This window comes from Podarcis filfolensis, assembly GCF_964270895.1.
Source record: "Podarcis filfolensis genome assembly, chromosome: 3".
Classification (NCBI taxonomy): domain Eukaryota; kingdom Metazoa; phylum Chordata; class Lepidosauria; order Squamata; family Lacertidae; genus Podarcis; species Podarcis filfolensis.
In genome coordinates this window covers 41,949,142-41,973,867 of record NC_139606.1, presented here as the reverse complement: position 1 = coordinate 41,973,867, position 24,726 = coordinate 41,949,142, and the positions used below count along the sequence as shown (strand labels likewise).

Sequence of the window (24,726 nt, the reverse complement as noted above, 5' to 3'; positions counted from 1 at the left end):
AAATGTAAGGAAACTGAAGGCACCTTTTACCACCTTTGGTGGACGTGCCCAAGGATTAAGGTCTTCTGGGAAATGATTTATAATGAAATGAAGAAGGTGCTTAAATGCACATTTGTGAAGAAACCAGAAGCCTTTCTCCTGGGCATGGTGGGTCAATTGGTATCAAGGAAAGATAGGATTTTTTTTATGTATGCTACAACAGCAGCAAGAGTACTTCTAGCAAAGTACTGGAAGACACAAGAACTACCCACACTGGAAGAATGGCAGACCAAGGTGATTGACTACATGGGATTGGCGGAGATGACCGGCAGAATCCATGACCAAGGGAGAGAGACGGTGGAAGAAGATTGGAAGAAATTTAAAGTTTATCTCAAGAACTGTTGCAAAATTAATGAGTGCTAAAATGTTTTGGGTTAGGTAAAACAGAATTGCGGGGAAAAATAAATGGATATGAGAAAAAGGATTCAAAGGGAAAAAAAGTGTTATAAATTGACATTGGGGCTTGCTGGAAAACTTCAAAACAGGGATGCAGAAAGGGGAGGTATGAGGAAGTCGATGAAAGAAGGTTTAGGAAAAAAATGTGAAGAAATTATACGTGTTTATATGTTTGTTTGTTTTTGTATTGTTTTGTATTGTCTATTATTAAGTGTTAAAAAAACCAATAAAATTTTTATAAAAAAAAAAAAGATGAGAAAGAGGAAGGAGCCAAGTCAGAATGCTCCGAGTGTATTGTATGTAAATAAAAGTAGATTAGCCAAAATGCTATGCTACTGAGTTCTGTTACACAAACTGTGAATACTCTGCGGATCCCTAAGTGTGCTGATGCTTCTTGGTATCAGTCGCTGTGATGTTCGGGCTGAAGAAAGCTTTTGAAGCTCCCAAATGAACGACCAGGAGGGAGAGAACATGCCAGTCGGGCATGTGTCTCTGCCAGGGTCCTACACGAGAGTAGGGCACTCCTAACATCGTAGTTAGATGATAACCACATTTGGATATTATTTGGGTGCTTATTCAAAATACCATAGTTCCTCACCCTGCAGAATTTCTGTTATTTTTTAGTTTGCTTATCGTATTGTTCTTAGGTCTCTTAACTGATTGTATCAGAAATCAGATGCCTCTTTGGGAAAATACTGCATTTTGACAAAATATATTAAAATGTAAAATTTTGTTTTATTAAAGAAACAAAAATTAAAAATGTAGCTAAGAGTCAGACCATGGGACAGAAAGGCAGGGAAAGCCCCCCCCCCACACATCTCTGCTTTAAAGTAATAGTGTCCACCTTAAGAATTCGGTAACATATTTTTGAAAGGCTTCCTGTCACCCTATTTAAGAATTAAAGTCAGCAGCAATGTGTGTTTTGTCTTTGCTTTCCTTCTGGCCATGTCTTGGCATGCTTATGTTGGCATTAGCAAAAGAGGCAGTTTAAAGTAAACACGTGCAACTATTGATCTTCAAAGGAATACCATTCTCCATTTTGCCTTTTACCTCATATCAGCTGCCTAGGGGAGTAAAAGTGAGGGTGTCTTAATCCATAGATTTAACTTTGGAAAATAAAAATAAATGATGTATGATGTGGTCCTACACTGAATTGGATTACTGATACCACCCAGCCTAGTTCTGCTGACTTTGATCAGCAACAGCAGCTCTCTGAAGTTCTGAGGGAGAGGTCTGTCCCAGCCCTCCTGCTGTAACTAGAGTACATGCTAGGGGATCCCTAGCTGGCGGGAGTTGTAGTCTAGCAACATCTAAAGGGTCACCGGTTCTGTTCCCTGGTCTACCTTATTGGTTAGTTAAGGTGCAGTTCAGTTAAAATTGCTTTCTTAATGGCAGACAGTATGAAATTTAAAGTGGGGTGCATCATATGCATTTCCTAATGATCCTACCTGGCCCTTGACATCAGCCCCAGTAGGATCAGACAGGAGTGGATCAAGGGCAATACTTTATTTAGTGGTGGAACTCCTTTACTGGCAAGCTCCATCATCATGCCTCCTCCTTGGCTACTTTTCAAAGGGCACTGAATACTTTCCTCTTTCACAAGGCCTTTTATGAAGAAATTCTGATTTCTGCACATGTGATTTTTGTCCTGTGTTTTAATATTTGATTTTTCACTGTATGATTGCTGTGAACTGCTATGGAAGGATTTGTGTTTTGAAAGGCAAAAGAAATTAGTAATGTGAACCCCTCTCCTTCAATCTCTTACATTCTTTCTTTGAAGTAAATGTATATTTCAGGAGCTGTTCAAAAGCAGCTTATTTAGCTAATTGTTCACAGCCTGCCTTGGAAGCTTCATTGTTTTCTTGCCGCTTTGGTAGGGACCATGTGACTAATGTCAAGTCTTCATGTGTCTCCTCGTGAATTGCTTGCCCTTTTCTTAGGCAAGAGGGCAGTGTTGAAAAAATAAATCCATTTCTTTTATCTCATTCGAGCCAGGCATTCTGTTTGCCACCACTGTTCAAAACTTTGGCTTTTCCTTTGACTTTGAGCTCTTCCTCACCTTCTCATTCATTTCTTGTATCAAAGCATCTCTATTGCCAACTCCAAAGAATAGTTTCTGTATGGCAAACTTGGAAAGCCTTGTTTTCTTAAAACACATTGCTTGTCAAGGGGAAGCTTTTGCTTCCCAGCTTTTCTAAGCAGAAGCGATAATGGCTATCAGCTTGCAAAGTTCTACTATTGGGAGTTATAAATGGAATTCACCTTAGAAGTTTTAAATGCTCTTTGGAACTGCCTTCCCCTTCCCTCAAACAACTTCAGTTAAATTTGCTTTACTGCTAGAATGCCATATTACTTTTTCTAGTTAGCTGCATCAGAATATACAGATCAAAAGATCATGAAGTAAATATGAGTAGATGTTACCAGATGACTAGTTGTCTGAGTTAGAAACCACAAGTGTAGAAAGCTGGGGCCGTGAGTGTTGTAGACGTAGTCTCTTTAAAGCTGCAATACAACCATTGCATTTTGTAGTGAATCCCAAACAAGAAACAAAACTTCATAAAGTAGGGGTAGCCAACATGATGTTTATGTATATATATTGAATTATGCAAAAGGAGAACAATATAATAAATAACGTCAACATAGAAAAGTGAAAAAGCATTAGGAAATCCTCAGTATGCTACCCAAAACTTTCCTGTGTCCTGTTTGGTACTGCTAGCTTTTTGATTATTAATGCTTGAGGTCTTCAAGCCACAGGATTATGGGAATCCCATTCTGGGTCCTATGCAGTAGCACGGTGCTATATTCACTAACACCCTCCAGCTATACCCTTCATAACTAGCATTCTGCAAATCTTGATCTAATACTTTCATTTATAGTCACTATATGCATATTATTTATATTCACCGTAGTCACATTCCATAGTGTGTGTATATCTTATGTTCTTACTGATATTTATTTAAAAAGTGTATTACTCCCTGCTGGGATATGCAAAATACTGAGCTTTTGACTTTTGTGTTTTTTTGCATTTGCTTTGGTGTGCGCTGTGGGTAAAACCTCAGTGCCTAGGACTTGCTGATCGCAAGGTCGGCGGTTCGAATCCCCGCGGCGGGGTGAGCTCCCGTCGTCCGGTCCCAGCTCCTGCCCACCTAGCAGTTCGAAAGCACCCCTAAGTGCAAGTAGATAAATAGGTACCGCTTTATAGCAGGAAGGTAAACGGCATTTCCGTGTGCGGCGCTGGTGCTGGCTCGCCAGATGCCGCTTAGTCACGCTGGCCATGTGACCCGGAAGTGTCTTCAGACAGCGCTGGCTCCTGGCCTCTTGAGCGAGATGAACGCGCAACCCTAGAGTCAGACACGACTGGCCCGTACGGGCAGGGGTACCTTTACCTTACTTGGTGTGCTCATTGTGAATTGCAGCCTTGGTAGAGTTTTTATTTTTTATATTAAAAAAAAAATGTAAGCATCCAGGTGTTGTAAGATCAGTATCATCATTGCATTGGGAAATGAATAGGCCATCAAGAATTATAACAGTACTATGTGCTGAAGGACCTTGTTTTTATGAAAGGAAGGAGATACTTAATTGTATTAGAATATATTTTGCTATGTTCTGGGTATGAGAGGCGCTTCCTTCCCTTTATAGTTCTTAGTTTGGGGGGGGGGGAATGTGGTACTTGTGGTCCTCCAGATATTGCTGGTGTATAACTCACGCCATCCCTCACTGCTGTCTCTGTCAGCTGAGGCTGATGGGAATCTGAATCTAACAACATACAAAGGTTCACAAGTTCCCCATCCTTAGGAATTTGTGGAGTAACGTCTGAACAAAACATTCCTTCAGTTACTGTCCTTTGCTTCCTTGCTTCCTTGCCCCCTCCCCCCTAATTATGGAGGCACTTAATAACATCCAGGACTTGCGGAGGTTCCCAGCATGCTCAGTGGCAATTAGAATAAAATTGGCATAGGGGGGATAAACTTTCTGTGATACAAGGCAGTATTAGGTCTGTAATTGCCTGTGCAGATGACACATCACTGTTCCAGAGATCACAAAAGAAGGTGGCGGGGGTGGGGGGAAGGTCAGATTCCATGTAATGAGGCTTTTCCTGCTGTGTTACTATAGCCCTATGACTATTCTTCCAATTCTTCCCCTCCCCCTTGTAGTTTCAGTAATCTCTTCAAAAGGCAATAAATTATTTGGACACCCCTCCCCCGGTGATATTATTCATTTATATAGATTTATCACCTGCCCTGTTTAGTGGACTCACTGTTGAAACTAAAAGCATGAAACTCTAGCGAAATGGAATAAAAAAGTTCATCAAATTCAAACTCTGCTGACTTGATCCTAAACCATTAAAGCGAGAGCAACCTGGTTGATTTTACATTGCTTTTGAAATGTCCTCAGGCTTGTTAGTACTCAGGCCACTTCAAGGTAAAGTCTGAGGCACCAAAGTCCAACAACTTGCTGAAGGTAAGCAGGTTGGGTCCTGTCAGTGCCTGGATGGGTGACCACCTGAGAACCACATGTATGCCACCTTGGGTTCTATGATAGAGGAAAGGAAGGATATAAATTCAAGAAAATGAATCTTCTCACTGAAACTGCCAAACCATTTTCAAAGATCACTTGGCCTACTTCAATTTGTCTTTGGTGTGCGCACACTTATTCTCCCCCACTTGGAAAATAGAATTATGATAAGTTTATAGTTGTATCCAAAGGACACCTTTTCCTGTGTGAAACTGCCTGTCAGTTCAGATGTTCTGAGGTCCTTTTCCAGGTTCCCCCTTCCCCTTTCAGAGTCTAGGGAGGTGACTAATGGTGAAGAGTGCCCTGGCTGTGGAACTCCTTCCAAATGCTCATTTGCTTGACCCTTATTGTTTAGGCACCATATCGTATGCTCTTGCCAAGGACATGTATCTCTGTTAACATCTGAACCTTACTTGTATGTGTTCAGGACCCTGAATGTTTGGGGAGAATTTGGTGCTAGGCTAATCTCATCCCTCTGTTTTGCTGGAGGATAGGCTGCTGTGAGATCAGCAGACTTGGCATGGGAACTAGTATGTTTTACCAATTATATAGGAACACAATGTGGGTAACGCTAGAGACTTTGGCTTGATATCGCTTGTAAGTTATCCAGGAAGAAGGAACAGACGACTCCAGAAATTTTACAAGGGGGTTTTGTGCATAAAGGTAGATAGAAAATAAATTGCAGATCTAATTATTTAAGGCTGTACCAAAGGAAAGGGGAAAGGAGAGAAAAGGGAGGGTGGCAGCAAGCTAAAGGCAATTGTGCACTGATGCTTCAGTGCTTGGGAGAAGAAGGAAGGGAATGTTGAAAGTTGATGAGAGAGGAGGATGGAGGCTTAGAGTGAGAAGGAGAAGGATGTAAAAATATTAATACTACTGTACTTTCTTTATGACCTGTTGGAGGGTGAGAAAGTTGATAAATCCTCATTTTCAAAGCTTTGTTGAACAGAGATGGTGGCATTTGACACCCAGACCAGGGCTTCCAAGAGAATACTGGGCAGGCTAGCACCCTGTCGGACCATATTTAAGGAGTAGACACAGTCCAGAAAAGGAAAGTACATCATAAAGAATGGTTCAGATCTACAGGCAGGCAGAGAGAGAAATGGCTGTGGGCAATGTGGATGCCAAACAGGATTCTCCTGAACTAAAAAGAACAAAGACTATAGGAAACAAAAACTAGGGTGGCTGCTGAAGGGGGAATTTTCTGGAGAACAAAAGGGCTTTTCTGAATAGAGCTGCTCTAATCTGGATGGATGTGTGTTGATATTGACCTGGAAAGTCAAAGGATTACTCAGAGCTCTCAGTTGCCAATGGCAAGCAAATTGTTTTCCCGATTTCAGTAGGAGCTGGGGGAGCCTTGGCTTTTGAGAGTCTAAGAAGCTCCTTAGATATTTTTTTTGGTGGGGGGAGGGCCAGGATCCTTTCTTGCTCATGTCAAAAGAGGTTGGCAACTAGTCCTGCAAACACACCCTGTTCTTGCCAGTAGATTGTCATAGATGAAGGCTTTTAATACAGAAGAAGAGATGTAGGGGACAAAATAGAGGCAAGCTAATGTTCTCTGGCAACAGTGCAACAGTGCAACTTGTCCGCCTGTGCTATAACTGCACTTAGCAGCCATCGGCTTTGGCTGCTTTTATTTGTAATTGTACTGCTGGTTTTTATTTTCATTTTAAGAACTGCAGTTGAGTGTTTATTATGCTGCTTGTTTTATAAGCCAAGTTGTTTTAGAGAAGAATGGTAGGGCAATAGAGTGATTAAATCAACTAGGTGCTAAAATTCAAAACATTAAAATACTTCTATATTACCATACTTAAAAGACTAAACAGTAGATAATTAAGACTTCCAATCTATTTGTAAATTCTCAGCTAGGCTTCTTCTGCAAAATCTCCTGTGATGCTAGGTCTTTGAGGCTTATTAAGTTGCAAAGTGGAACTTTGGCTAACTCAAAGAAAAGGGTTCTTTGTACTTTAGAGCAGTTTGTCATGCAGTTCACATCATTTGCATGTGAAGTGAGCGCCATTTCTAATCTATTTTCACAGAAAATGTTGAACCCAGTGTTTAATGGGTCATATCTTTGAGCAGAATGTTAGGAACAAATTAAGGGAGGGCAGGGAATAACATTTATTTGATAAGATCAGTTTGGGGCCATTTCCCCTTATACAGTCATACCTCGGGTTAAATATGCTTCAGGTTGAGCGTTTTCAGCTTGCGTTCTGCGGCGACCCGGAAGTAATGGAACGGGTTACTTCCGGGTTTCGCCGCATGCGCAGACGCTCAAAATGCCGTCACACTCATGCGCAGAAGCGGCGAATCGTAACCCGTGCAGACGCAGGTTGTGTTCTACTCAGAATACGAACGGGGCTCCAGAACGGATCCTGTTTGCATCCAGAGGCACCGCTGTAAGTGATAAGGGGGCTTCTCTGTGTTCTCTACTAGGCAATATGTCACGGATAGCAGCGTTGTTGGGGGGCAGGGGGTGTCAATTTTTAAAAAACAGATCTTACTGTGCAGGAGCTAACTTCTTGGGTATGTTTTGTTTCCATTGCAGGTTGCATTTTTGAAGATGTGAAGGAACCTGGTTTGATCCTTTTGAAAATAAATTCCTGTCAAGATAACCTTCAGCTACAAAGAACTGTGGATCTAAGTTACCAAGTGGGGATGTTTTTTTTTCTTTTTCTGAAAGTGATTGTGAAGTTCCTAAGCCAAAGGAAAAAGCAGTTAATTGTATATTTAACTTGCTGTTTGTTGACTTTGGAGTTTTGAGAAGTTCAAAGATTGTGATGGAGGCAAGTTGGTCGAGCAGAGAGGCCAATTTTTGCAAGGCTTGAGTTCAGAGAGCAGCTTAATTTGGGATGTCTGGAGTCTTTGAGATCGCTTGTGAAGAACTACTAATTCTCCAAGGAGAAGTCAATTATCTTCTGCAGCAACTGAAGCTTAAAAAAAAATAAAAATAAAGGAACACACAGTGGCTGACTTGCCCTTCTAGGAAACAAAATCTTCAGAGCTTTGTGAGCCCTTGACCTAATGGAATGTGAGTGGGGAAGGGAGTGACAAAGGGTGGGGGAAGAAGGTTTGCCTGCCCACTATTTGTGGCTCAGATTCTCCTCAAGGGAATCTCAGCCTCAGCAGAAAAATGGTTTTCAATCCCTGCTTTTATGATAAAAAATTTTTTTGGTAAACTGTGAACCCCAAGAAAAGCCTAAAAGTTTTTAGATTTAACAGCAGATTATTCCAAGGTAAGGTTGGTTAAGGGCTGGTCCCTGCATGTATTTACACCACTTGATTTCTTAGATTAATGTGTGAGCTGTCTGCATTTAAAAAAGCATTGAGTCTGAGATGATATTGAAGTGATGGAGCCGGGACAGTGTGTCATGTGCTGGATCAACAGCAAATGTTCAGGGTGCTGGGTTGCAGAAGGCATCAGTGGGACATAGTCACTCACAGAACCATACTTGCTGCAAAGAGAGGCTTACGTGCCACGGGGTTGCTGTGTGATGTATTGGAGACCACCATATTAATAAGTGCCCAAACTACCTAAGGCTGCCCTCATTTGCAAATTTGAATGGTTTTCTCCCTTTCAGCTAAATGGAAACACAAATCCATGTCTGCAGAAAGGTTGCGGTGTATTTTGTGCCTCGAAAGTGCAAGGTATAATGTATTACAGAGCACTCCAGTGCACCTCCTGAAGGCAAGCAGACCTCCCAGGAGCAGTACCGTATCAGGGGTTGTGCTGCATGGCTTCTCTGTCTCAGTTGCACATGGGTGCAGCTGTAGTGTGGAATGCATGACTGATTGCTCATGAAAGCAGTGCGTAATTGCCCCATGTAAAAGTTCCAGTGCACACAGACAGATGCAAATCAGCGTGCATCCTTATCATCAACAAAGTTCCCAAGTAGTCATTCCCAATAATTTTCTGTAAATGTGCAAAGGACTACAACATACACCACACTATTAAGATGGCATTTTTCATGTACAAAATTGTGTCCTGACACTTGGCAGAGAATTCCATAGAAACTTTTTTTAAAAAAAGTTTTACTTTATTTTAGCCCAGCACAAAGGTGAGCGTACACAGCAATTCCATTGCACGGCTTGTGCAGGCTGTTTTCTCAGATTACCAGACTTGCCCTTTAATAGACTTTGATTTATGTGGTCCTAATAAGAGCGGAGCAGGCAAAGGCCTTTATTTGAGCATTGAAAAGAAAGCAGATATGGGACAATTTACAGCTTGCGCTTAGCTGCAAAAAAGGTCTTTTGCCAAATGACTGAGGAAATATATTTCAGGCTGATGAAAAGCCACTAAATCTGGAGAGCTTTAAAAAATAAATGGCATTTTAAAGGGGAAACTTGAGCTGCTGTTGTAGCTCATCCTTACTAATTATTAAAATCCTATTTTGAAGCTGTGATTTACAAACATAGTTTGACTGTTGTGAGTTCTCTTCAGTTTGTGAAGAAAAAAATGTCAATTCCCATCCTGCAAATGGATATGTAGAAGACCTGGAATTTTTGCAGCCCTCTGCTTACTCTGCCAAAGAAGTAATGGGGAATCTAATTTGTCATCACTCATGAAGCAAGGACATCTCAAAATGATGCTCAATGTAAAAATAAATTTGCCATTTTTCTTGAAGGAAACAAATGATTGACCATTGTCAGAAATTATTTAGATCTCCCGCAAGATCTCTCAAAAGTAATGAGAAGCTTGTTTGCAAAGATAATAATTAGGATGGAATTTCACCTGCTAAACATTTTTGCATGGGCAGTATACAACAACAGGCAGTTTAAACCTTATAAGAGAGGTGCCATAATTCGCAAGATGCTTCATATCTATAGTTTATACCTATGTTTATACTTTTACCTTTGGGGAAAGGAAATCTGAAGGGAGAAAAAATCAGGATTTGATCCAGAATTAGTACCTTACATTACATTATTACAGCGATGGGAGAAACCATAATTACTTAACTCTGCTTTGGCATCTCGGTAATGGTTACCTGTTTGTGGAATGCCTTCCCTGGTGACGTGTGTATGTCTTCATTAACTTTCAAGAAAAACTTTAAAACATTTCTATTTACTCAGGCATTTAGTGGCTAAAAGATACTGTTCCTGGAAACCTTGAAATTATTAGCTATGAGGGTATGTTTTAAAATGTTTAAATAGGTTTTTAAATAATTGTATTTAAATAACATTCTTAACTTATTTTTAATAGCACAGTTTTACTGCTTTGTATCTGCTGCCCGTGGCTCCTTTGGGAGAAGGGATGGGATGGAAATTTAATAAATAAATAAAACTCTTCTCCTTCCTCCGACCCTGGTTCCTGTCTTGAGGGAGGTACACAAATTTCTGCCCCCTCCCCCTGGCTCAGCCTTGGGGGGGGGGCTGCCTCTGCCACACACTCCTTGGAACTGTGCCAGTCCCTGACAGGTGCCTTATTATAAAAAAATTATCACCATCTCCACTGGGGTGGTTACTATTTCCTTATTATTATTATTTTCATTTTTGAAAAGGAAAGCTTTTTCAGAATTGCTTCCCTTCATTGTTCTCTCTAGTTCTCAAAAAGCTGCTTCAGGAACTCTATACCCAAAGGCATTGAGGAACTTGAAGCTGTTTGGCCAGGGCTTCCACATGAGAAGGTTACAGTGAAAAATGATTCCCGTCAAACGAAAACTGTTTGGCATCATTAAATATGGGCAAGGTGGTTCACGTTGTGCAGGCAGTCAGCCACATGCCGGTGTGCCCATAACTTTCAGAGCAGTAACCTGGCAGAAACATCCCTGGACTCTCATCTGTGAACACTTGTTTCCTGTCAAATTATATCCAAATATGCTCTGTTGCATTGACAGTTTTGTCTTTTTATTTTTGGCCCTCCATCTCCTTGTGCCAAAATCTCTCCTTGAGCCTTAAGTAAATTTTTGAATCTTTTTCAGTCTTTTATTTTCCCCAGACTTATGTTGATGTGATGCAGTTTTTTAAGTTGCCAGATGACTGCTAGAAGATATTATGTCCCAGTTCCAAACATGCCTGTATAGCGTTGAAGCTTTGTTTATTAAGGATCCACAGTGATTATATACAGCAGACCACTGCTCCAAAGGAAATTATTCTGTGCTAAAGATCTGGGCAGGAAATTGAAGCAATTAAATGCACAAATTGTCATCTCATCTGTCCTCCCAGTTGAACGACGTGGCCCAGGGAGAGAGGGAAAAATAGTGGAAGTGAACAACTGGCTTCGCAAATGATGTAAACAGGAACGGTTTGGATTCTTAGATCACGGACTGCAGTTTCTTGAAGATGGACTTCTGGCAAGCGATGGGCTGCACCTCACAACGGTTGGGAGGAATGCTTTTGCAAAAAATCTCAGAAACCTCATCAGGAGGGCTTTAAACTGACTAATGTGGGGGAGGGAGACAGTGCTCCTGAAGGTAGGAGTCTATCAATTGATGAAGATGATCATCCAAATGTCATAGGCCAAATGGAGCAAACAGCACGCAGACCTAGTGGTGGGAGGAAAAAATCCTTAAAAAAGAGACACGGGGGAATGATTAATGGACTTCAATGTCTGTACACTAATGCGCAAAGCATGGGAAATAAACAAGATGAGCTTGAGCTCTTGGTACAGCAAACTAAATATGACATAAATATGACATAATAGGCATCACTGAAACCTGGTGGGATAAGTCCCACGATTGGAATGTAATAATGGAGGGATACAATCTATTTCAGAGAAACAGACCAGACAAGAAAGGAGGAGGAGTGGCGTTATATGTCAGGGATGTGTATACCTGTGAAGAGATCCAAGATTTAGAACCTCAAAGCCAAAGTGAGAGCATTTGGGTCAAAATTAAGGGGGAGAAGAATAACAGTGACCTCATTGTGGGAGTTTACTATAGATCCCCAAGCCAAACGGAGGACATAGATGATGCCTTCCTGGAGCAGATGGCCAAGCATGCAAAAGGAAGGGAGATAGTAGTAATGGGGGACTTCAATTACCCGGATATTTGTTGGATGTCAAACAGCCGAGAGCATAAGGTCAAACAGATTCCTCACTGGCCTTGCAGACAACTTCATTGTCCAGAAAGTGGGAGAAGCAACAAGAGGAACAGCCATTTTAGATCTGGTCCTAACCAATGTTGATGACCTGGTTAGTGGGGTAGAAGTGGAAGGATCATTAGGCGCGAGTGATCATGCTCTTCTGAAGTTTACTATACAGCGGAAAGGAGCAGCCAAGCATACTAGGACTCAATTTCTTGACTTTAAGAAAGCCGACTCTCTACTGTATTTTGTATTTTTTGTTTTCTTTTTCCTATTTTCTTATTACCTATGTAACTTTTTTTTTTTTTTGAAATTTTAATAAAATATTTTTAAAAAATAAAAATAAAATGTGTTACTTCATCGACTCAATCTGTACTCACATCCTTGAGAAGCTGTGCAGGTATGACTTTAACTGGACTGAAATAGTGCAGAGATGCAATGGAATGCAATTGTTAAGGTTGGACTGTGACATTGACAGGCAATAAAAGATCCAGGTGGCTACAGGCAAACCAATTCAGTAGGACTTGGATTTAGCGTTTAAACATTTTGTAGGGCAAGACAAAGTCATCCTAACCTGTGGTGACTGCTTGATTAATGCTGTAAGTTCAAAAAGAAGAGAGAAGAAATGAGTTAAGAAAAGCAATCTGTTATGCATACTGCTTAACCAGGTTAAGTGGAGCTAAGGAGAATGTAGGGTTCTGTTGTTGTTTTTGTTTGTTGAGCAATAATTCATTTCCAGTGGTTTTGTTTTTTTTTTTTTATAATATATTTAAAAAATAAATATAATAAATACATTTCCAGTGGTTTTGTGCCAGGGATAAAAAAGCAGGTGACTGATAAAATTTTCTTTCTCCTACATAATCATGCCCCAGTTTCAGAATTAATGCTTTTGGTAAGCGCTTACTAATAACACTGGGCAACACCGGGCACTGTCTAGAAAGTAGGATAAAAATACACCAAAACCAGGAAGCATCCAGGGATGACATGCAAAAAAGGGAAACGAATCTAAACAATTGTTAAACTTTTTTTTGTGTGGTTGAACATCTTAGAATATATTATAATAAAAAAGTCTAGTGAGTCCCCTGGTAAATAAAGTTCAGACAACTGTGTTTGCCATGAAATATTTAAAAGTACAGGTTGAGGTGGTCCTCCCACATGATTTTGCCATACAAGTTGTTTTCAACAACAGAAACTTTTAGATTGGTTAAGAAACGAAGAAATGGGTACGGTCTTTGAACTTAGCTTTTTATTATTTTTTAATTTGCATGTGTTGTGGCTGTTTCTAGTTTAAAATAGGTTTTATCATTAGATATCTGACCTGTTAGAATGTGTATTTTAATAAATTAAAGTTTTTATACTTTTTATGTATGAATAGTTATCTTTTTAGAGAAGCCCTTGACAAAGGCATTTTTGGCTGAATCATGTAGGGCACATTGTATAAATAAATAATCCGTCCTTTCTTTGTTTATCTGTGAGATTCATTTCTCCTTTTTACTCTGTCTAAAAACTGTATTTTCTGAAATGCACTCTCAAATAACTCCACCCACTCATCTGAAACATTTTGCTTGGAATGACTTTTCAGGACATTTTCATAATGCTATTTCTCTCTCCACCTCAAAACCCACCATAAAGTTCTTGGCACAGCCCGTTACTGTCATAGAATCATAGAATCATAGAGTTGGAAGAGACCACAAGGGCCATCGAGTCCAACCCCCTGCCAAGCAGGAAACACCATCAGAGCACTCCTGACATATGGTTGTCAAGCCTCTGCTTAAAGACCTCCAAAGAAGGAGACTCCACCACACTCCTTGGCAGCAAATTCCACTGTCGAACAGCTCTTACTGTCAGGAAGTTCTTCCTAATGTTTAGGTGGAATCTTCTTTCTTGTAGTTTGGATCCATTGCTCCATGTCCGCTTCTCTGGAGCAGCAGCAAACAACCTTTCTCCCTCCTCTATGTGACATCCTTTTATATATTTGAACATGGCTATCATATAACCCCTTAACCTCCTCTTCTCCAGGCTAAACATGCCCAGCTCCCTTAGCCGTTCCTCATAAGGCATCGTTTCCAGGCCTTTGACCATTTTGGTTGCCCTCCTCTGGACACGTTCCAGTTTGTCAGTGTCCTTCTTGAACTGTGGTGCCCAGAACTGGACACAGTACTCCAGGTGAGGTCTGACCAGAGCAGAATACAGTGGCACTATTACTTCCCTTGATCTAGATGCTTCCCTTGATCTGCAGCCCAGAATTGCATTGGCTTTTTTAGCTGCCGCGTCACACTGTTGGCTCATGTCAAGTTTGTGGTCAACCAAGACTCCTAGATCCTTTTCACATGTACTGCTCTCAAGCCAGGTGTCACCCATCTTGTATTTGTGCCTCTCGTTTTTTTTGCCCAAGTGCAATGCTTTACATTTCTCCCTGTTAAAATTCATCTTGTTTGTTTTGGCCCAGTTCTCTAATCTGTCAAGGTCGTTTTGAAGTGTGATCCTGTCCTCTGGGGTGTTAGCCACCCCTCCCAGTTTGGTGTCATCTGCAAATTTGATCAGGATGCCCTTGAGTCCATCATCCAAGTCGTTGATAAAGATGTTGAATAAGACCGGGCCCAAGACAGAACCCTGTGGCACCCCACTAGTCACTCTTCTCCAGGATGTACTTATCCCCTGTTGAAACTACACACCTAAGTACATATGACTGAACTGAACATACATTCCTTCCCCTTTGTACCTTAATTCCTTCTCTTTGTCAAATCATAGACCAGGAGAAGCCAATACACATGGTTGGACTCCCAACTCCCATCAACTCCAGCCAGCATGGGCAAGATTCATGAAAGGCACCTTGTTGACTACCTATGCCTTAGACTATAAATTACTTGTGGAAGGGGCATGTCATCTTGCTGTTTAGTCTGCAAAATGTCATACACACAAATGGGGCTATATGGGGGGAGCTGGAGCTCAGTGGTGGAGCACATACTTCTCATACTGAAGGTCGCAGATAAAATCCCTTCATAGACCCTCGAGAGCTTCTGCCAGTCAGCATAGTAGAGAATGCTGAACTAAGGGGGTCAACTGTATAAGACAGTGACTCCAATATGTACCCAACAATAAACGCAGAAGCCCTGTGTACCTTGATGTCAGCAAAGCATTTCTAAGCACTAAATACTTACTGTTTGAGATCACCTAACTAAAATATGGACATTTACAATATTCACTGTTATTGTCTATGTTCTTGAATTTGCTGCTTTTTCATTCTGTGTGATAGACACATCTGTGCTAGTCACAAGACTCCATATTCCTGTACCAGCTGGATCTTCATCCAATGAAAGAAATTACCTTACAAATTTTGTATTATTCCTACAGACTAATACAGTGATAAATTTTTATAAGATCTTGAAAAGGAGAGCAGATTTTCAAAGCAAAACATTTCTCTTCAACCAGATCTTTGGCTGATTAATATTGAGCCTTTTAAATGTGTTTGTGTAATGTTTTGTTGCCTCTGTTTTGACGATTTGTTCTTTTATCTTGTGGTTTTATTTTGTGAACTGCCCTGAGTTTTTTTAATGAAGGTCAGGAAAGAAAGAAAGAAAGAGAAAGAAAGAAAGAAACTTTAAAGTTAATTCAGTACTGGATAACTCCTGAGTTCAGGCTGAAACAGACCAATTTGTCTTTTACAGGGAGAGTACACTGAACTGTGAATTCTGATTATTCAAGCATCTGCACACAGCCGTAGGGATTTCTTTTTTTAATTAAGAAATGCAGCCTGCAATAATATTCTATGAGTACCGGTGAGTCGCATTTAACTCTAAAGTCATTAGGAATGTTAAAATACCATATACAGAGAGAAGCTTGAGTCTCAGAATGCACCAACACTGAATTTACTGTTTTTGCTACTTAGGTTTCTGATATGGTGTGCGACTGTTGTTCTAAACAGATCGTGCATGGAGAAGCATCTTAAAGAAATACACAACCAAAAAAAATGATGCCGGATGCCATATGACAACTTTTACAGGATTCAAAAAGGAAGAATGGGCTAGGACTGTCACTGCTCTTAAAACAAAAAGACAGGATCTCCACCTGTCAACCCATGACAGAAGAAAGACAGTTTATTTTATGGTTTATCAGTCTCCTTGTGCAATAAGCCTCTGGCTACATATACTGGTATATATTTTTAAAGGAGTTATGGTACCCAAATACAGCAAAATGCAAATGCACACATGCCAACTTCTATATCTTCTCAGAGCTGGCAAGAGAGATAAGGTACAAATCAGATGTGCATTATAGATGTGTCAAATCAACAGGGATGGCAACTGCAGAAATTTGCTGCGTACAAGACCCCCTCCCCCACCAATTTGCCATAACAGAAAATCACAAGGCCAACCACTATTGGAAGTCTATTAATTCAGGCTGTTTTCTCAGAAGAACCGTGACAGTGGTGGTGCCCTAAGCCAAGCAGAAAGGATGCGTGAAGTCCAAACAAACATGACGATCTTTCCTGATTTACTAGAAGTTGCTCAGGGGGCCCTGTATGGGCTCTGTCTGTAAATATACGGTGCAGGCTCCACAACTGAGAATGTGCTTCCAAGGAGACTCCTCCCCCCTTCCCCACACACATCAGCTCCTGGTAGTCTCTAGGCTTCCTCAAACTCAGCCCTCCAGATGTTTTTTTGAGACTACAATTCCCATCATCCCTGACCACTGGTCCTGCTAGTTAGGGATCATGGGAGTTGTAGGCCAAAAACATCTGGAGGGCCGAGGTTGAGGAAGCCTGCTCTAGACCTAGTGGGGCAGTTTGTGGCTGGGGCCGTTAGGTAGGCAGGATCAAATATTCCATATGAGTAGGGTCAAGAAGGTCACGCGGGTGGGGCAAAGTTGTTCTGGTTTTCTCCCCATCCTCCTCCCTTGCAAATATATGGATACTAAAGCATTACAGTTGCACAAATAATTAGCCCCTAACTAAACTGAAAAGTGTATTACCTTGATTTAAAAGAGGCCCCTCCTGTCACAACTTCTAGTGTGGTTTAATGTGACAATAACCATACATATAGGTACACAAACACACACATACATATGTGCACATCTCAAATTAGTGTCTGGTGATCAGGTAAGTCTTAAGACCTTCCCTTTTTGCCAGACCTCTGCAACGGATCTAGTGTACAGTTGTATCTAATGGTATTTGAGTGGTGATGCACAATGGGGCTGCCTCTCCCCACACCCCCCAAAACTTGTTCCAGAGGCTTTCCGAAACGGCTGCAACAGATTTTGAGGTGGGGGAGGGACGGCCAGAGAGAGGAGGGGGCAGTTCCATGGAAGTTCCACTGTGCAAGTGAAACATCAGTACAGTGGTACCTTGGGTTAAGAACTTAATTCATTCTGGAGGTCTGTTCTTAACCTGAAACTGTTCTTGCCCTGAAGCACCACTTTAGCTAATGGGGCCTCCTGCTGCCGCTGCGCTGCTGGAGCACAATTTCTGTTCTCATCCTGAAGCAAAGTTCTTAACCCGAGGTAATATTTCTGGGTTGGCGGAGTCTGTAACCTGAAGCGTATGTAACCTGAGGTACCACTGTATTTGATAAAATATCCATAGCCTCTGGCTGACTTGTTTTTGTTTATTATTACTGTGCTAATTTCTTTCACTGACTAAGTTGGATTTTATTCATTATTCAAACTATTTTCATTGATGTCCTTTTCATACTTCTTGCTTCACTAAAATACCATGATTGTTACTTCATCATGTAACAGGACTGCAGTGGTTATATTTGCAGCTGTGGATAATTTCTAGCCAAATTAGGGTTGTCGTCTTTTTTCCTGACACAGTTTCTCTGTCAGCTGCTTGACAGCAATTAAAATGGGATTTTATTGATACAAGAATGTCCCAATACACTCCAGCCTATTCCAACCTATTTCTTTGGCAGATACTGTGCTAATGTAGCTGCATAAAACATTTCAATTTGGCATTCCTGCCTAAGGTGCTGGAGAGAATCCATATGAGCAAATTCTGGGCAATTTGATTCCTCCCAACAGCAAATAGTTTGGGGTGTTAACAGAACTCAACAAAAACTAAGCTCAGGTATGGCTGATGAGTAACTGAAAGTGTTTCCACAAAACTGTAACGGAACCTCAGCACTTATGTAAAGCTTCCACATTCTATGTGTGTCTTAACATAACAATTGCCACAAATTTCTCAGTAATGCTGGTAAAGATGCCAAGCTCTTAGCCAAGCAATATCCTCAGTTCAAAATGCAGGGCTTCTGCAAGGCTTCTACAAGAAGCAACATTCCAAATTTTTAAAAAATTAAAAATCAAATGTCCTTACCATATATTAATTTCCTTTATAAACAATGAAAATACATGAATATTTGTGCAGAAATGACTGCACAAACTTTATTTCATTTCAATACAGAAATAAAAATTGTGTTTAGAATCCCTTACTATATTATTACAAATAACTTTTCTGTTTATATATTCATTGCAGATGCCTGACGTTCAAAGACTGGGGGGCGTTAACTGAACCAGTCCTCTTCCTATGTGTAATATTTTAACATAATATACAAAAGCTCTTGAGAACTGGCTCTCAAGAGTGCTCACTGGAAATCACATGGGTGACACACCTCAATCTATACCAAAAACACTTAATTCAGTTGCATCTAAATGCATTTTTAGAACTATGTTATGTAGTCCTTGTGTTGCGACTTTCAAATGCTAGTATTCATGAGTTTTTCTCCAGTGGTTCAGTATGATAAATGATGTTATGCATGCTAATTGAGTCCATATATCTCCTTAATATCTAAACTGTTTTCTGGCATTTCTCTGACTCGGAAATTCATGACTCAGCATTTGCTCACACTGTGCGCAACACAGTGCTTCCCTCCTATTAACACATCTCTCAATTCAGTTATCAGCTGGGAGTTTGGGTTTATGAGGATTTCTGATAAATGCAACAAACTATATCATTTTAATCATTCCTTGTTTTGTTTTTTGTATGGCAGTAGTTTTTACTTAGTTATAAACTTATAAAACAAAGGCATTGTTGATAACTGTGAATATTTACAATCTGGATTGTTTGCTGATCTAAACTGAAATATTTTGGATTTATTTTGAAGATTTACTTCATAATACAACTAGGAAGAGGACACTTTACATACGCAAGCTGCAATGTTGTCATCAGTTGCCATTGCCACAAAAGTATCTCATCCATACTGCTCCAGAAGTATGCTGTTTAGACTATTTCCACCAGGGGTCAGCAAACTTTTTCAGCAGGGGGCCGGTCCACTGTCCCTCAGACCTTGTGGGGGGCCGGACTATATTTTGGGAGGAAAAAAATGAATGAATTCCTATGCCCCACAAATAACCCAGAGATACATTTTAAATAAAAGGACACATTCTACTCATGTAAAAACACACTGTTTCCTGGACCATCCGCGGGCCGGATTTAGAAGGTGATTGGGCCGGATCTGGCCCCCAGGGCCTTAGTTTGCCTACCCATGATTTCCACTGTGGCTGCCACACAGGCATCTGATCACACCCAAATGGGCTATCGGGGTGAGGTTTGGGGGAAAGACTTTTTTTTTAGTGTCAGTAACACAATTGCAGGATGACAAGTGACAGCGACTCCTTTCAGGCCCTTGTAATCTTACCATCTTTATTGTAATTATTTTTTCATCTTATTACCACGCAAGCTTGTTGGCATAAACAGCTGGCATATAAACATTTGAAATAAAATAAGCAAGTCTAGTTATCTATTTAAATCAATTATATGTGGGGTTTTCTTCACCCAAAGCAGCATTTAAAGATATAAACTAAGCACTTAAAAGGGGTATTTCCATTGCAATGTTTTTCATTCATGAAGAATGCAGGAAACTCCATTGTTACAATGCTGTAGTGCTCCTTAAAGCCACCCATTTTGCTTAAAAAAACATGAGAGTAAGGGATTAACATTCAAGCAACTTAAGTCCTTGCACCCCAAAATTGATTATTGTACAGTGGTACCTCGGGTTACAGACGCTTCAGGTTAAAGATGCTTCAGGTTACAGACTCCGCTAACCCAGAAATAGTACCTCGGGTTAAGAACTTTGCTTCAGGATGAGAACAGAAATTGTGCGGTGCGGCGGCAGCGGGAGGCTCCATTAGCTAAAGTGGTACCTCAGGTTAAGAACAGTTTCAGATTAAGAATGGACCTCCAGAACAAATTAAGTTTTTAACCTGAAGTACCACTGTATATGCTTTACAGGCTCCCAACCCAAGCACCTTACAATATGAAATATTGCACAGGGAAAACAACATAGGAAAGGGGCTGAAGTGGAAATCAGTAAACAGGCTGGGGTAACCTGTGTGGTCATTGCAAAATTCCCTAACACAACTAGGCAATCATGTCCATTGCAAGAACAGCTGTAGCAAACAACCGACTCCTGCAAAGATCTCCAGAGTTTCACCGCTAAATCCCCTGAGTTAGTGTTTCTGTAAATACATGTGTAAATTTCAGCGGCAACACTCAAATTTGGTACCCCTTGACCTCTCACACTCCATTCTAAATAATAGTTGTGGCATCCCCTGCAGCGCCCCTGAGGCGCCACATCCCAGTGTGACTGAACCGCTCACACTCAACTAAATCCACCTCAGCTGGATTCCAACAACATCTGGAGGACCACATGTTCATTTCCACCAATAATGCAGTTTCCAGTCACCTGCGCAATATTACTCAGCAAGCATCCTGTTACCACCAAACTCTATGTATTTATGTTCCCAGCAACAATATAAACTTTTCATTTTCGGTTGTATTGGTTCAGAAGAATGTCATTGTATACCTGTTATTTCTTCTGCATGAAGGCCAGTCAGACTGACAGTAGTGCCAGCTGCTGTCTATCAATGTGCATGAGACTCTCTTCAAAAGCCCACACTCCTTTTTGAAGCATCTCAAATTTTAGGAATGGAACTGACAGAGCAGCAAGAAAATCACAAGTCTTATGCCAGAACTGCAAACATGATTTTTTTTTTTTTTGCAGGGTCTCTCACAGTCTCCCTCATAGCCCATGCTTGCAATATATTTTTGGTGAAATTGAAGTTATCCAAGGCTTATCACTGAGGTTGTTGATTGTTTAAAGGCAAAAAGAACCTGTATGAGAACACACACACTATGAAGCGAGGGTGAATAAGAGACAATATGAAATGGAAGGGAGGCTGGCTTTGTAAAAAATATTCAGAAGGCAAACATTCATTAGGAATAACATTTTACACAAATGCAGTCTAACGGTCATGCAGCGTGTGGTTCTAACTTCAGCCTAAACTTCAGAATTCTAATGACTATTGGTCAGGGTATGCTTCTATCTGCAGCTGCAACTAGTCTGTCATGTCAGAGCTATTCCTACAAGAATTGGGGCACTGCTCAGAAGCTGAGCTCATTATCCTTAGGTGTGAGATCCCTTTATTGACCTGTCCTGTTTCTGCAGCTAATAGAACTGTCAGCTCTGCTCTCAGTCTCACATCATCTTTACCAGAAACCTGTTAGTAGCTTTGAAGGAAGCATGAGAAATGGGACATTCCAAGGGCACAAAACTTCTTAAAGGAACATGAATTTTTATGCAAAGTGGAAGTCGTCTCATAATGAATGAAACTTTTTAATGGATACCGACAATTAGAAATCTTAATTTTATATCTATGATGAGAAATGCTGGCAAGTCCATTGCCCTTTTTGGTGTTGTACTTAAGATTGGTATTTTCAACTTTTTTGTGAAATATGTTTTTATTAAATATACACTTTCAATGCAATGCAATCCATATCAACATAGAAAGAAACCCCATTGAGTAAGTGGTTATAGGACTGCCACCTGCATTCATTGTTTTAATTTAAACAATATGTCAGAACTGCGCTTTCCACTTCGGATTGTCGTCACCCACATTACAGTATACTAGAATGTGACTGATGGTATATTTCATTTTACTGCTGGTGAACTATTTCTGCTATTCAGAGCTAACAAAGCAGCTCTCCTGCAGCATATTTGTTAGGCTTCTCATGCAATCTGGGTTTTTAAACAATAGACTAGATTTCAAATGTTGCATATAAGCTTTTGAAAACTGGGGTGATTAGTCTTAGCCAAATGCTCAACTAGTAAAGGTAAAGGGACCCCTGACCATTAGGTCCAGTCGTGACCAACTCTAGGGTTGCGGCGCTCATCTTGCTTTATTGGCCGAGGGAGCCGGCGTACAGCTTCCGGGTCATGTGGCCAGCAGTGGCGTAGCATGGGGGGTGCAGGGGGGGCCGGCCGCACCGGGCGCAACATCTGGGGTTAGGGCAAATCCACGGGTTAGGGGGCGCAAATCCACGGGTTAGGGGGCGCAAATTACTTGCCTTGCCCCGGGTGCTGACAACCCACGCTACGCCACTGGTGGCCAGCATGACTGAGCCGCTTCTGGCGAACCAGAGCAGCTCACGGAAACGCCGTTTACCTTCCCGCTGGAGCAGTACCTATTTATCTACTTGCACTTTGACGTGCTTTCAAACTGCTAGGTTGGCAGGAGCAGGGACCAAGCAACGGGAGCTCACCCCGTTGCGGGGATTCAAACCGCCAACCTTCTGATCGGCAAGTCCTAGTCTCTGTGGTTTAACCCACAGCGCCACCCGCGTCCCTAATACTCAACTATTTGATATTAATTGATTTCGAAGTCGCATATAGGTTCTTTTAAAACAAATTCCTTATTAATCTTACTCTGTTGGTGTCAGTCATTATTACAACAGTGCTGTTTTGTTGTTTAAAGTTTCTAGCCTGCTTCAACTCCCTTTTCATAAAAATATTTGTAAGATGTAATTGCTTTTCCAGTCTTTGTTTCAGGAAGCCTTGTTCCTACCCACCTCCTGCTGCCACATTTTGTGTGTGTAAAATGTGCTGGTTTCCAGTTTTTCAGAAGCAATTTAATGCATCTAACTTCAAAAGACAGTTTAGTTCTGTACTAATGCTATCATCAGCATTTATGCATGCAATTAATTGTTCAGGTGATGCTCTGCTGCTCTGTTCAGTTTTGCAACTGTAAAGTTGAAAAGCAGCTTATTAATACAGGTAAGCAAATCACTGCTAAAATTGTAGATAGTGCACTTCAAAAGGGTTTGCAAAATTTTGAGTGACAAGCTCAGCCTGCTCTCCTTTTGTAAATTTGACTCTCAGGCTTAATGTTATTTGGCATTTTTTAAAATAGTGAACATATGTATCTTTGACAGTAGGTAACCTCTATGCAGCAATAAATGCCTTTGATAAAGACAATGCCCCTTTTAAAATGACACACTAAATATGGTGTGTCCACTTCTGTCCTCTAAGTGATTAACTGGAGTGACACTTGCTTAATAGTTACTGGGTGTGAGATATCCTCTTAGTCATCATGTGATGCCTATAGCAGCCTTGTCATCTTTCTAGATCTTTCTAGCATAGTTTTCTGCATTCCAAGGACACCCACAGCATTAAAAAGGACCTTAAGAAGCACAAGCTGTAAATGTCTCAAAGTGACTCTGCTGTGGTGGCACATGAAATTGCATGGACTCTTGAGAGAACTCCTAATGAAAATGTAATGTAAAATAAAATAAGCAGACAGAAGGATATACTGGTTTTTTTAGCTCTTGGGTAACTCTAGTGAGTCCTAAAACTGGGGTTGTTCCTTGGACCCAGTCGAAGGTTTCGTTTTACCCTCTGTGCATTGAAATTTTGCCCCTATCCCAGTGTCTTATTTTAGACATGAAAATAGCATTGAAATTGAGGAGGCCCTGTTTTCTCACTTCACTTTTACCGGTAATTCCTGTCACTTCTTTAATCTTTTACAACTCTAGGCACCCAAAGGAGATAAAAAAAAGCTCTCCATCGGGTGGCAGCAGCTCAAATTATGCACTTCTATATGTCTTCCCCCAAAGTACAAGGGGTGGCTATCTCTCCCCAGTAAGGATTCCTGTTCTCTTTGTGCTTCTTTGTTGCGTATCTTTCAAAGCCTCATTTGATAGTGAGTCATATCACCTAGATAATGCTCATAAAGCTGTTTTTAAGTTGGTTGTAATGAGAGGAGAAGGTCACCATCCCATTTATGATGGATGTTTGGCTCCATTATTGGGACGAGAGCTCTCCTTTCTCCTCCCTGAAGCTACTAACATGAGTTTGACCAAACTGCAGGAGGCAGTGGAAGACAAGAGTGCCTGGTGTGCTCTGGTCCATGGGGTCACAAAGAGTCGGACACGACTTAACGACTAAACAACAACAGATAAAAGCTGAACAAAATGCTTATAGGCATGTGTTATTACTTTAATACATATGGGAGGGGGGGGAAACGCCTCTAGACTCAGTCCTCTCTTGCCACAAAACCAGCTGATACTGTTCTTTGATTTGTATCGCTTAAGGCTCAGGTGTTTCTATTGGAGGCAGAGACATAGGGAAACATGAAGCAGAAAAGCAAAATTACTCGATCACAGTGCGTTAACAGAGATTCGTTTAAAAGACGGAATATATATTTGACTGAGAGCTGCTGATGCTCTGGCAGATTGAAAATCATGTTAGCAATGTGGGGGCATGTCAAGATAAATGAAGGGGGGGGACACATTATGGATGCTTTTCAGAGTGATTACATTTTTCATTTCAAATTCCAGCACGTTTGTTCTGCATGAAAGGCCGTTGCAAGGAGTCCTGGTTACCGCTAATTGATTTTAACCTCACAACTCTATAGGAAACCACAGATGTTAGCTGCTTCATTGCGGCATTCAAATTTTCTACGATTCTCACGAAAGGTTCAGGGTAATTG

General features: G+C 40.9%; 1 protein-coding gene and 1 long non-coding RNA gene across 6 annotated transcripts in view; one reads left to right on the top strand and one right to left on the bottom strand.

The window, feature by feature from the left end:
* UBE3D (ubiquitin protein ligase E3D) overlaps positions 1–10,243 on the top strand; it is a 62,142-nt gene extending 51,899 nt beyond the window's left edge. For both annotated transcript variants that reach the window (XM_083608248.1, XM_083608247.1), the window contains one exon: positions 7,499–10,243. In XM_083608248.1, the coding sequence (XP_083464374.1) occupies positions 7,499–7,511 (13 nt within the window). In that variant the 3' untranslated portion in view covers positions 7,512–10,243. The remainder of the gene's footprint in view (positions 1–7,498) is intronic.
* The window catches only part of LOC310760174, a 69,522-nt gene that overhangs the window by 34,004 nt on the left and 10,792 nt on the right, over positions 1–24,726 (bottom strand). The window contains exon 5 of one of the 4 annotated variants that reach the window (XR_014546822.1): positions 24,188–24,340. The exons of the other annotated variants lie outside the window; for them this stretch is intronic. This is a non-coding gene — a long non-coding RNA (uncharacterized lncRNA). Of the gene's footprint in view, positions 1–24,187; positions 24,341–24,726 lie in introns of those variants that run through there. 4 annotated transcript variants of the gene reach the window in all.